Here is a 15042-nt window from a genome sequence, read left to right as displayed (position 1 = left end):
TTTTCATTAAGATATAATTTGATGGGAATTAAATACAATTTCACTTTTTATATAAAACAAATACTCAATAAGTCACTGCATTCAATTCCAAAATAAAGTGTCATTGCATCATTTAAGTTGACATATTACAATCATAACTTCATTCTGTGGACATTTCAATTAGGAAAAAGTTTTATTTTAGTGCCATTTTTGTTTCAGAAACTGTTCAAGCTATTAGGAATTATTCATTGAATCAATTTACATACTTTAAGCTTTTAATGTATTCAAATATAAGATCTGGGCACTTTCTTGTGGATGAAAGTGTAAAGTGCACTGTGGGCTTAAAGTTCTTTTTATTTTCTCATGCTACTATTGCCAGATAAAGTGTCACCTGTTATAATGCACCGGGATATAATGAACAATTAATACACTTTATACAAATACACAAAAAAAGACCCTCAAACCACATTTCACAGTAAACGCTTCCTACGCCCATGACCTCACATATATATACTGTCATGTGTGCTGTTGAGATGACACTGGCACAGCTAATGTATTGCTTATCTAGTAGTGAATGCAGCCAGTTTGTCATGGTTGTTGACATCACTGACGTCACCACTTGTGCAGGAAGCGTGGGTAGATGATGGAGGCACCAATGGATTCGTCCTGAGCAGTACTTTGTGACAATTTTCTGTATTTGTTCAAAAAAAGAGAGAACTGTTACCTTGCATGGCAGCTGGTGCAGTTGGCGAGATAGATGTATGCAGACTGTATGCACTGTTGCTGAACATGGCCAGTGAACCATTTCACATCGCAGGAGGAACTACTGGCAGCTACAGGTGTGGTTGAGGTATAACCATCAGCTGCAGTTGTAGCAACTCCTAAAGGGGCTGGCATAGCTGCTATAGTATCAGTTCTGTCAGCATTGGAGAGGTTATTTCATTAAAAGTACTCTAACGCTACTGAAAGCCCTGAAGGTCATTTTTAATAAATGGAAAACATGTTTCTGCTCTTCTTTCGACTGGTTCCAGTAAGGGTTGGTGGTAGCGCTCTCCTACTGTTGGTTTGATTGATTGATTGATTGATTGACGTGAGCTCTATACTGTCACACCTGGTGCCAACTACTTTGCCAGTGCCTCTTCTTCAACAGATTGGTACAGGTCAGGATAGGTGAACTGACCCTTTAAGATGAGTTGGAAGGATGCAGCTCTTGAACACAGAAACAATTCAGTCAGACACACACTTCCATGCATCCTTTATTCCATTATAAGCATTAAAACATCCTTCGTGCTGCTTTCTTGCAACAACAACCACATGTATGACAATCTGTTTCACGGCATGTTTAAGGCTTTTTTTATGTTTTACACACTATTACCAAAATCTGGTTCTACAAGCTTCATTTGCCTTTCATTTGCATATTGTGATTCCAGTGTTAAATCAATGATACTAGAGTGCCCTGTGTAAGGGCTAATATGTATAGAGAAGATATTGAAGAATATTATTACAGAGGATTATCGTACAAACCAGCTTCAGAGACAGTGTAAATCTATCAACATTTACTGGAAAACCTCATAAAAATGTCAGTATCAAAACAATAATCAGGACTAAAGCAGGGTCTTCATTTCCTTTAAAAAGAGGAGCTAGAGGAAATATGCTAGAGATGATCGAGGCTCGTTATCCAAAAACATCAGCTGACATTAGCTATAATGAGAAAACACTAATACCCAACTGACAAACCACTTCACAGCAATACACGGATCAATCAAACGATCATCACAAGTTGCTATGCAAATATCCCTCAAATACAGTTCTTCTCTGAAAATAGTTTCAGCACTTACTTCAATGTAATAGTGTCATACGACTCCTAACTTCATGTGATTGTTTAACTTCATCCTCAAGTTCTTACTTAGTGTTTTAAGTTCATGTTTTCATTTGCAGGGTAAAAGAACAAATGATTCAAGTACAATTGATACAAGTTGAAATATCCACAACTATGAGAGGTGATCTGCATGCGTCGTTTACTTCCACATTCCATTTCCCCACCGGGGTTCTTTCAGATGTCTTTGGAGTTCAAGCTGGGATGAGAGCAAACCATCACAGGGTTCAACAGACATGTGCTGGAAAAAGACAGCAAGCCTTCCTCTTGCTCTCTACTGCAGGCAGGAACACATGGCTGACAGAGGAGGATGACAGTGGTTGGGCTGAATTTGGTTTTAGTACCTTCACTGTCATTTCTGTCTTCTCCAAACTGTCCGACTTTCACAGTGATTGACTGATTGATTCCTCTGATGAATAGCAGCAGTTATCAGTCCCCCTGAAGACCACCAGTGCCTTGCTGTAGTCGACAGGACCGGGTGAAATGTCCACAAACATAAGGCTTCATTTGTCGCGTGAAATGATAAATTACGCACACACAAACCAACGGTCAGCATGTTCACCTTGAATACCATCAAGTGGAGCAGAGTTCACAGTTGAGTGTGTTCTGTCTGCAGGTAAACCCAGCACCATGCTCCCTGGCTTCGGTTTACAGTACTGAGTCAAGTGTGCATCTCAAACAGCTGTCAAGTCTTATTAACACATGATCTCCAGTTAACAAACACTTAGCCAGGACACATGCTGCTCTCTTCTACTGAGGTAAGCTTCTGTATTAAACAAAATGTGGGAAAGCCATTGCTGCATTGCTTAGTGACAAGGTGACACAACTGCTGTGACAACTCGGATACAATGAGTGAGAATTTTGTGAGAATATGGACTATACTGGACCATGGTTTATGGAGAGAAATCACTTCTCTAACAGTGGCTTCACACCAGGTCCTGGGATATCTACAGTATTTGTATTCCTCTAACACAGGTTGATTTAAATCAGTGTACTTAACGATCTGAAGAGCCATTTTATAAATCATTTAGGCATGTGGTAAATTCAGCATTAGATTCATCCATAAGATCCACCTGCCACCTGTTTGTCACTGTGTATCATTCTTACATTTATGAACAGGAAAACCAATTCTAAATGTTGGAATTTTATTGACACAAGTACTGCTATTTGTGTGCTGAATTTACCAATGGCTCCAAAGTAAAGTAACTTCAGTATTTTCCCCCAGAATTGTATGTGTTTGCCAAAGCAAGCTTCTTAATAAAGTTTGGTGTAAACGGCTCCCTGCATGAGAAAGTAGCATGCATCAGGACTACAAAGGCCAGATGTGCAGGGGGGCACTCTGGTTAACAGCTTATAAGCACATACACCCATTGAACAGAAACTTCTACCTGCAATTAAGAAAAACATGGAATGCAGATTAAAAAAAAAGAAAACAACATTTACATATCCAAACACAGAAAAAATCATTACCTGAAAATATCTGCACATTAAAAGTGCAATTGTTTAATCAACCCTGAATGGTAACTTAAAAATACAGAAAAAGTAAAAAACTTCATTTGCATCCTGAGGCGCAAAATTGATACTTCTTCACCTGGTATAAAAGAATACAAAAATCAAGCTTGAACATTGAAAGACTGTCAGTCAAAAGAAAAACAAGGGATTGTGGGAGAAACATAGGGAAGAAGAAGGAAACGTGACAGACTGAAGCTCAGAGTGAGAGGTGTGGCAGACAGAATGAGTGGAAAGAGAAGGAGGCTGAAAGCTGGAGTGGGAAATTAAGTGCAAACACCGTCTAGGCCCAGGTTCACTGGAAAACTGTGTCCACATGTACGAGCACCAGCCAGGTTTTGAGGACACTACATGTTAAGCCTAAGCTTAACACCTGACTGATACTGGTCTTATCCTCGGCCGCACCTCAACAATCTAAAACCACCTCCTGTTCCAGTCCACCACATATTCCAACCCTGAAATGGTTCCATGGAGAGGAGGAGAAGAGTTCAGCCCAGCCCCGTCCATTTGCTAAGAGAGGAAGTTGGGACATGATAAGGAGGAGGCTTCTTGAGTGTGTTGAGATGAACCCTGGCCTGAGTGCTGAGCTCCCTTCAGGAGGTGGGAAGCTCGAAGGAGATGAACTGCTTGAGTCTGTCCAGGTACTGAGCGTACAGTTCAATGTCGTTGTGGCCGGCTCCTTCCACCCACAGGGGCTCGACAGCACGGGGGCAGCGCTCGTACATTGCCAGACCGTGGGAGAAGTCGATCACCTCGTCCTCCGTACCGTGGATCACTAGCACCGGGGACGCCACCTTGGACACCTTGTCAATACTATGAAGAGGAAAGAGACAGAAAGAGACTGTGGGTAACACTGACCTTGTTGTCGTACCACACCACATCATTTACTCTACAGTGACACACAACAGATAAACCAAGATTTAAAATCAAACAATCTGTTGTTTTTTTTTTTTATTAGCTGAAGCTGGTCAGTGTTGAAACTATGCAGGAACAGACTGAATTAGCCAACAATGTGAAGTCAGCAGTTATAATTTTATTTCCAGAGCACCAGAAATTCTGTACATGCCTGTAAATGTCAGCACACGTCATTTTATGTTAAGTATGTGAATCAAAATGTATTGTTTGTGAACAAACGTTTATTGCGGTCGCAATGCTAGCCTCCATTAACGCATTAATGGGAATTCCCATTATGTGTTTGCATTGAGCTAGCAAGTTCTTGTTATGTTATCGATTTGGGAATAGAATAACGTCTGGTATAGTTTTTCCACATGGACAGTTTGCAGTTCACATACTGTTGGTTTCATACTAAAAAATATCCTGTTGATGTTGTTAAGGAATTTCAGTCACAGTCAGTGGCTGAGTTTTGTTAGTTTTGAGGAGAAGTCCAACCCTTTTTCTTTTTATATGGCAACTATAAAGATGCACTCTCAGGTACTGATATTTGGCACTGAATTATTTCATGTGAACTGGTTCTTGGTAGTACTGACCTAATGGTGGCACAAGATACTTCTATTCTCTATTTGATTTTAATACTTTTTTTCCCCATTCAGAACATCATCCACAGACTCATCAGGAGCATGCCCAGAAGTTGTCAGGAGTGCATACAGGAACGCAGGGGCCATACACACTACTGAGTCACATTATTAGTTGCTGTGAGAAAATTCATACAAGTTGGATCAGCCTGTGATTTTAATCTTTGAATCCAGCCCTCAATGGGTTGATTTTGGTTTCCACTGACCGTTGTTACATCATTTAGTTCTCAACAAATGACACAATGTACATCAGTAAAGATTTTCAACTTGAGTGATTTGTTCATCAAGATCTGATGTGTGATTAAAGTGTTCCCTTAATTCTTTTGAGCAGCATAGTTGTATGAACGATCACACCAGCGGGTGGAGCACGTCTCTGAAACACAGAGTGTTGCTGCTTCTCCGTCAGGATGGAGTCAGCTCCGTGCAGCAGTCTGAAAACAGCCTCAGACTTGAATCTTCCTCCACCATGTTTCACTGTGGCATCATTCTCTCTCCTGTCCGTCTCCTTACATACACCCTTCTGTTACTGACTCTTACCTACTACTGTGATCATCAGATTCATCAGCAAATAGACTTTTTACATCACCAACTGTGAAATTCTGGTCTTTCTTAGCCCTCCTGAAGTGTTTGTCCTTGTTTCCCTGCTGGGGTGGTTAACGCTGTTTGTCCTCTGAGGCACTACAATGACAGCCAGACTGCTGACTGGACTCCTGTGTTGTTTATTAAATGAATTCTGCATCTGTGATGAAGTTGCTTTTCTATCTCTCAGTGAACTAAGCTTGATGTATTTCTTTTTTGATGGTTTGCTCACTTTGGCTCTGTCTGATCATGCTTTGGATACAACTGATCCAGTTTCTGTAAAGTTGTCTTGAGTTACATTCACTGATGCTACAGGAACTTCTAGTCTAGCTACAAGTTCACGATGAGAAAGCCTGTCTTTGCTTAGAATAACAGAATAATAATAATATAATAGATAATAGAATAAGTGACTTCTGGGACTGTCATTTACTTTCTCAATCCTCAAACGTTCTGATTAACCCAGGTTTACAAGAGTGATAATATAAAATCATAATATTCAATGTGGTCTCAGGCTTTTGGACACCACTGTACATATATCTATTCATAAATACATGTATTGGAAGTTTGGAACTCTACAGGTCACTGTCAACTGACCAAACTTCACCAGCTGACCTGGTCAGAAACTCTGGAACAAGTGAGGACCTTTGACACTGAGTTGTGACTGTTTCATTTAGTAACATAGTGACAACTCTAGATCAAAAATCCAAACAACTGTGGGATTCCATCAAACATAATCACACATACTCTGGCTCTGAAATCATGCTCGATTAAACAGGCTGCACAAGAAACACGTCCTTGCAATTTCAATGTGAATGTCAGTTTGAATTTGGCCAGTTCTTGGCCATGATGGATTAAGTCCATTAGAAGTACAATCAGGAACACATGAGAAAGACCTCGAATCTAACCACAAAGGTCTATAATAACATCATATCAAAGTCACTGTGTGCAATTACAATTACTTTGAGCTCATAACAGTGAAACCAGGGGAGACAGCGGTGGCACTGTGTGTGGCTCCATTACTGTGATAAGGTCAGACAAATTAGTGAAGATGCCAGAATTGATGTCATCTCCAGGCATGTCAAACAGAAGTTCAAATGTTAGTTTAATCACCCCATTTTTCAAGCTGCTCTGTGATCATTCACTACAACACTGTGGCCTTTTCAGGCTGATGTTTGTCCTTGTTGGAACTCCCCTAGCTCTTGTTCAGCTGTTGTTCATTAATTCAAACTGTTTAGTGAACGTGATGTGTGGAAACATTGTCTCTTTCCAAAGAGAAAAACATGTTGTGTAAATGTGTCTGTGTATAAACACTCTCACCAAGTTCGGTAAATGATGATCAGCTCTGTTGTGGCTTGAATGGAACTGTTTAAAGGTCCAGTCCCTGCCATGCATACAGATCCATTACTCATCATCCTCGACCATAACTAGGTGCGACAGCTAAGCCTCTGTACTGCCCTGCTGTTCAGATAGAGGTTAGGTGGAAGATTAGCACGGGGAAATTATTGTGAGCTAATTTCATTCCAGATGGGATAAAACTATTACTGCTGACTTCACAGCTGGGGTGCACAGACTGAATTATGGCAGGCGTGGCTGTCACACATGCACATTATCTCTAACGTTTGAACAAATATGAGCTCACAGCTACACACAGTCAACTCTGACAGAGGAGTGAATTACCACTCTAACAATGGCAAATGGTTTACAGACACCATTAAACTCAGGGTTTAATTTTTTTGTTAAACAATTTCAATATAATCTGAATCCTGCCAAAGCCTGCATATGATCCAATAACATCTAACTGTCGCTACTAGCCAGAAACAGGCTAACAGGCTAGTCTGTCACAACCTGTAACATCAGCAGCAGTTAATATGAAGTGATGATGGATTATGAATCTGACACATTAGAGTAACAGCAGACAGTTGACTGGTAACACCTGAGATGGTGCGATATGTGTTTGACTGGCTAAATGAGGGATACTAGGTCTGTAACTTAATGTGACTAGATCATCTGATCATTCTGCTGGCTGAAGAGGTTTTTGCGGTTCGGAACAGATGAGCCGCCGTGGTGACTCCTACAGGGAACAGCTGAAAGGGAAATGAGGTGGTTGTATTAGGGGAAATAAACATGCCTGACTGTCCGAGCCGAGAGTTTCGATCATCAGCACCTGACAGACTTTATGATGCTCTATAAATTAACTCTTCATTTACTCAGCCATATTTTGGGCCTTGTTTGGAATGTAGGGTGCCCAGCGTAAGACAAGCTACAAATATTTTCCAATATTATTCATTATTACTATATTGTTCATTTTTGACTATTATTCTTGTGTATTGTGTTATTGAACTTTCCTTTGGCGGCTGTGATGCACACATTTCCCCATTTGCAGGACTAAAGGAATTTCTGATTCTGACAACCTGCAGCTATTCACATTGAAAATAATCTGACTCCAAGATAAATCACAAAAAAAGAAAAAACAACCGGACTGACACTTGTGATAAATTTTCAACCCCAGAAATCAACTTTGACCAAAAAAAATCCCTCAGAAGAACGGTACAACTTCTGTGTGATGTAGAATAAAAAGTGGGCCAGACCCCAGCATCACACTTGATTGGAGGAGCCCTGGTATATGCTGACAGTGGGCTCTCCTGCTGGTTTCTATAGACACCCAGCTGGGGAGCTTTGACAACCAACATCTTGTTGTTCCACACAGACACACATGCTGGGACTTTGATGATATCTATCAATCTGTTACATGGTTATTTTGTTTGTGAGACGCTTTTTGCTGAATGAGTGCTTCTAGTATCGGGATCACAACAAGCCCAAAGTTACTGCAGCTGCAACATCCCGGCAATGTGTTTACTAGCTAGTAAAATGTTTTACAGTTTTCTTGGCCCTGGTATTCTGCTGGACAACAAGGGGAGAGAAAGACAAGAACCAATGCATCTCTCTCACCCTCTGCTTGTATCCCACAACCACATCCATCTCCATGTCTTGTCTTTTCACTCAGGCTTCTCTATGCTGTACCATCCTCAGTCCGAACAGGCTTGACACACAGGACGCGTGTGCAGCACTGCTGCATGGCGTTACCTCTTGCTTTCCATGTTAACAGGTTAGACCGTTCACATAGCATGCTTGAGACGTGCTTCAAGCGTGACACGCAACCTTTGTGAACTTAAACACGCCAGTGAGTGACCTAAGTATTTTTTAAAAGTGCCTTCTTTAATTAGGCTACTTGTTCTCTTAAAACTAAAACACTTTTACATTTGAGGGGCACATTCCGAGTTAAAATGTAATCGACATCTTGGGTAGAAATATCTGTGAGAAGTGAAGCAGAGGAAAACTGTCCTAACTGTCTACCTTAAATCTTTTTTATCCAGAGTTCAGGCAGAATTGGATTACCAAATCTGAATCTGAATCCTCAGGATCAGAAAGCTTTTGATCTGCTTTGAAACACCCAATTTCCAGATCAGAATTGAATCTAGTCCGACCAATACAATCCTGCAAGATCATTTTGAAGTAAAGCCCCTGGTCCACATAAACTGCACTCACAATCCTCATTATAGGTGACTATCAAAACAAATGTCAGAGTAAGTACAGCAATAACTAGCAGATAAACTAAATATGACTGAGGTTTTTGTCCTCATATATCAAACAACAGAGGTGTTGATCATTTGTCAGTAGTTTGTGCAGCTGTTGATCTGTATTGCATTACACAGAGTCCTTTCTTTAACCTAATTGATTTAAGGGGATGGACAAAATAATAGAAAGACATGTCAGTATAACAAAATTCTACACCACCATTAGGTCTTATTCATGTATAATTAAAAAAACATCAAAGTGTAACTAAATCTTAGCTGAATCAGCTTGTCAGAAAGGGATAAACACACATCCCTTGGCTGATGCTTGACTGATATATCAAAATCATTAATATTTAGCACACCTTAATACACAAATTTACACAAAGAAGCATGTCAAAATGTATGTGCCAATGGGTCCAATCTTGCAACACTTGCCTGAAACTGACACTTAATAGAATAGAATAGTCTTTACTGTCATTGTACAGGAGAGTACAATGAAATTGTTTATTAATTAATATTCCGCACGATGCTACACTGCAGACTACAAATCTGTGGAGACACCCAAGACTCATTAAATTTTAACATGGTCACACTGTTCACTATTTGGTTACATAGGCTGTAATGCCTTGTGAGACTAAATTATGAGCCCACTGAGGTGGCATGGTACGACGATAACATCCAACTTCTTGGCTCTGAAGTAGCCTAAGCACAAGTTTTTGGTCAAACAGTTTGTGCTGAAGCAACAGCTTTTCATTTTGTGCACGGTGCAAACACAAACACAAGATTGAGGCTAGTAAGAGTTTGTTTGGTGGTTTTGGCAAGTTATTAATTTTTTTAAACCAATAAACAAATACACACAAAAGCTCACACCATTCATTACGTGACTTACCAGTTTGACTGCACTGAAGTGCACTGACACATGGCTGGGATGAATAATTATGCTGGATATGGCTTTAGTATTTGAATGTTAAATACAGTTAAAGAATGCAGCGTTTTGTTACATGCCGTGTTCCAGTTTAATGCTTGCTTGTTTCACCTACCTCATAATTTACTCCAGTTAGTAATTCTACATGTGTCTATCAAATAACATCAGTTTCTTCAAGACACTGCAACAATGATATTGTATATGGTATGGGTGTTTTATTACTGATACCCTAATTAGCAATCTGGGAAACAAATATTCTTGAGATGGCATGATGTGTGTGACCCATGCCTTTAGTGTGTTCAAAGTTTGATTAATTGTGCCAAAGCTCTGACAGTATCATCACTAGCGGGCTGCTGCATTTCCCCGGTTTCAGAAAGAATAACGTTGTGAGACCATTGGTTTCAGCAAAAACACGCATTCTCTTTTCCATATTGCACAATGTCAGTCAAAGCACTTAGTGTCACCAAGTGCTTGTCACCAAGCAATCCCAAAACATTCAACAACTGGAGCTCAACATAAATTCTGGATGAGAGACGTGATTTCCTGAGGTGAGCAAGTTGATAAAATCATTTTACTCCTAGTCTTAAAGTCAAGACTAAAACTGTGTCTCAGTGAGGATTTTTGGCTAGGGCTTTATATCAGGGGCATTACTGATGGCAAATCTAGGCGTTTTGTATGGATACTATTAGTTTCATAAGACCCAATTAATTTCTGATTCTTTGTTTAATCTGTTATGCTCTGCATTCACTAGCTGGCTAAAACGCCCCCGCTCAGTTTTAATAACACTTCCTAAAATACAGCACTAAGAGCAACTGAACCATTATAATGTGTAGTAATAGCTGTTCTCGTCCAGTGTGGCGCTTATAAAATATGCTACATTAAGTTGTCCAACTCCCACCGTTTTATCAGCACTAACTTCACAGATGGTTGAACTGATGTAACTGATTAAAATGATCAATCCACCTCAATATTCTGCTTTGACAACACTTAATATGCAGTAACAGCATGCCCCCTTTTCTGACTTCTAAGCAGGAGTGATAACATGGACCATCTGCAGCAAGATGGATTTAATTGAGCAGCAGTTCCACTAAAACCTCTGCATATTAAAAGCCATTACTTTGTCGCGTGTGGCTGTAAATTCTAGAACTGCAAGTTGGTACTTTTTCTGTCATCCCTTAAAAAAAATCAATCACAAGCCTGCAGTGTGAATAAAGTACTGTCTATAATGTCCCTTTATCCAGATCTGAACCAGAAGTTAATGGGGTGCATCAATTCAGTAGTTTTTGTTTAATCCTGCTGACAAACCAACCAATCAACAAAGGGAAATGGGTGAAAACATTACCTCCTTGGTGAAGGTAACAAGTATAAAGCAATGCACTTTGTGTTTGGCCATAGTATGGTAGGGTGGGAAAAATCTGAATAAATTACAGGAAAACAGTTGTTCAAATTCCATCACATTATTGTGCAGCAACACACAAGAAATTAAGCATGCAAGCTACAATAACACTACTTGAAAAATCAACTAGAAAACAGACTTTATGGTCGAGATCACAGCTTTTTTTTATATATCCCTGCTTGTGTCTAGTGTATTCTGTGATTAGAATGCTTCAGGCACATCCATAATGTGAAATCCATTCAGGGTTATTTATGTATTTATTTTTCCTTCAGGGCCAATACCATAGCCATTATTAGACAATTAAACTATAACTAGAAGACATTTGTGTAAAAAGGAAAATCTTGGGTTAGAGTGGGTTTGAGGTACTTTACTTGACTACTGCTGCTTTATACCACTACACTACACTAGATATATCTGATAGCTACTAGTTATTTTCCAGATTCAGATTTTTCAGTGTTGATAGGCTGTTACTAGTGCGATCTATCTATCTATCTATCTATCTATCTATCTATCTATCTATCTATCTATCTATCTATCTATCTATCTATCTATCTATCTATCTATCTACTCATTTCCAACAGTACTGACAGATTAGAACATCTCTATTAGTGATGATGACTTGTCATTTGACTGAGACGGTGGATACAGTATAAGTGGCCAAAAGCCAAGGTGTCTGGGTTCACCCTTACAGACGGGACAAGGATCTCAGACAGGAGAAAGAGCTTGGAGAACCACTGCTTTTTTATGTCCAAAGGACTCAGCTGGGGTGATTTGGATATCTGACAAGGATACTTCCTGGACGCCACCCTTTGGAGATATTCAGGGCATATCCTCGCGGAAGGAGGCTTCAGGATAGACCCAGATAAACACTGGAGGAATTACACATTCCATCTGACTTGGGAATGCCTCAATATTCCCCAGGAGGAGCTGGAGGATGTGGGAAGAAGGACGTATAGGCTGCCTTGCTTAGCCAAAGGTGAGTGGCACAGAACAGTGAATTAGTAACTAAACTAAATTAAGACCATCTCATTCAAAATCCTTTTTATATTTATAATAATGCAAATGGCTAAAACTATAGCCTTGGAACATACTAATCAAAAGTATGTTGTGCAATTCACTCCATACATCTTGGCATGGTGCACGGACTCTGGAGCGCAAAGTGATGCACTGATTCTTTATTCTACATTTTAAAAAGTGATACAGATGACATAAGAGTATTGGAGGATGTCATGGATATGCTGAGATAGGGGCATGGTATTTTGGTCTAGTTGCCAACAGTGGCAGTGTCAGATGAAGTTACAGATGGTTGTTAAGTTAACTTTGGTTTGTGAGAGCTGTCCAGTAAAATGCTTATCAGAGCTAACGTTAGCTTGTCTATCCAGCCTAGCTTGACTTTGAGCTCATCCTTTAATCCCAGTTGCTCTTGTTGGCATAACATACTCAGGCTTGAAGTGCTAAACTAGGTCTTTGAATCCTCTACCATCTACCACCCTGATCTTTTGCTGGGAGCCATCCTCTGACAAGGCAGCAGGGTCTTTGTACTTGATGTGGTGATGTGATGTGGTACATTTTAACTTAAATTTGACATTAGGTCCTTTCTGCAGGAAATGTTTCCATACTGTGTTACTCAACTTTTTTCTCAGACTGCTCTAGCAATGCAGTTAGAAGACAGCGTGTCTGTATGCAAATTAACAACATGCGTGACCACACAAAATTATTCTCAACAGTTAAACGTTGACCTCCGTTGCCCAGGTAACTGTTGTTGTGGTGTGCATGTATGATGTGTCTAAGACTTACCTGGGGAAGGCATCAAAGCAATAGGTCTTCCGTGTATCAGGGAAGGCCACCCTCAGCCCTGACATGAGCGGTGAGTGCAGGATGACAGCAGCACATTCATAGCGAGCAGCCAAGTCGATGGTGGGCACAGTGCCGATGCTCTGACCATACAGGATGATGTTCTCAGGTGTTACACCGTACCTGTACAACACACACACACACACACACACACACACACACACACACACACACACACACACACACACACACACACACACACACACACACACACACACACACACACACACACACACACACACACACACACGTCAGTTTTGTTTATAAGGTGATTTTACATTTCGGGGGAAAAGTAGCACAAGCCAACAACTGTATGCTGGTAAAACATGAAAGTGGTTTTCAGACACCAGATAATGATGATACCCTTAATAGATTTTTTCAGTTCTTGTTTCTGACCTATCTGCTTGCCACTCAGTGGTTTTGGAAGGTGCACATTATCACACATTACCTAAATACAAATCAGAGCTAGCACAGAGAGTAGCACATTTATCTCTGTAATAAAATCTGATTTAAGCGTTACATTACAATGAATTCAGACCGAGGGTTCATCTTATGAATCATAATCACTGCAATTAACTGCAATACTTTGTACTGTGGTGCTTGTTCATTTTGATGTTAGCACACATGGTGGTGTTAATATCAGATGTGGACTGCACTCACTGCTAAATATCCTTTTTTAAATTAAGCGCTGATATCTATATAACCACAGAGGCTGCTCATGCCAGAGCACAGATTACATGATATCAAACTCTAGTGGAGCTGTCTCCATGTCAGTACTACAACAATCAGCAGAAAGGTGGGAAAGGAGAAGAAGAGGCCATCAGACAGATAAGATATAGACAATGAAGGCTGTGCCAAAGGGATGAGGATTGTATCGCAGCGATGGGACTGTTTCAGCATCAAGATGAAGATGATACTCTCTGATAATCCGCAGATGTTCACAGACATCCCTCTATAACCCAAAAACAATGAACCATCGGAGACAGAAGATTATTCTTCCCTCCAGGAACACAATCTAATCTGCACCAAATCCGCTTAGAGGTATACAAGATATCACAAGATATCACAAGATATACCGTATCTACACAGTCCTATCTTACCTACTTACAGATCCAACATCCTTACAGCATATCAAGAGCTGAGGTGGTTGGGGGGTCAGATGACATGACCACCATGAGCCTCCATCATATCCTATACTGTAATACTTCAAAACAAAACGATCAAACAGCCAGGTTTGAAAATGGTTCAACTTTATACTGACTAAATATGACTGGTGCCCAATAGAGAGACAGAGGAAGGGTCAATGACAGCAGCGCAGTCCCCCAGGATGCGTCAGAACCAGCTTAGCAGACAACAGTGATCAGGCATAATGCTTCAGGCTGTAGTCACACATATGCAAATGCAGGCTAGTGCTGAATGTGGGCAGGGCAGGATGCGAACTCTGTTTCCTATTTGGTCATTCTTTTGAGAAGTCATCCACACACGTCTACTATTGGTTGTGGCTTTGACGCTCAAAGTTCACCAAAGCTCAACTCCACACAGAGATGCGGATTGGTTTTCTGTCTCTTAAATGCAATTTTAATGTAATCTTCCCTGATGCTGCTCTGCCATTTGACCTGTCTGCTCCAACTTACGAGTCGAGAGTCACTGCAGTTGAAGTGAAGAGCAACTCTGGAGGATAACTGACTCCAAGAGGAGCAGCAAGAGAACAGGAGTTTAGATTCAAGAAGTATTTTTTCCCCATTCTGGGGTCTAAGGATAAAGGGTTTTGTTTGCCTTTCAGATTGTAAAACCACTTTACGCAGATTTGTTATTCA

General features: G+C 40.4%; 1 protein-coding gene across 1 annotated transcript in view; it reads right to left on the bottom strand.

Annotated features, from left to right (window-relative positions):
• Positions 1-1217: 1217 nt before the first annotated feature.
• abhd17c (abhydrolase domain containing 17C, depalmitoylase) overlaps positions 1218-15042 on the bottom strand; it is a 29876-nt gene continuing 16051 nt past the window's right edge. The window contains exons 2-3 of the mRNA XM_030415289.1: positions 13169-13348; positions 1218-4177 (exon numbers count right to left, since the gene is read on the bottom strand). Coding sequence (XP_030271149.1) covers positions 3958-4177; positions 13169-13348 — 400 coding nt within the window. The 3' untranslated portion in view covers positions 1218-3957. The remainder of the gene's footprint in view (positions 4178-13168; positions 13349-15042) is intronic.

Source organism: Sparus aurata, chromosome 4 (assembly GCF_900880675.1).
Source record: "Sparus aurata chromosome 4, fSpaAur1.1, whole genome shotgun sequence".
Lineage (NCBI taxonomy): Eukaryota > Metazoa > Chordata > Actinopteri > Spariformes > Sparidae > Sparus > Sparus aurata.
The sequence above is the reverse complement of the archived record's forward strand: the minus strand, read 5'-3'. Positions and strand labels throughout refer to the sequence as shown.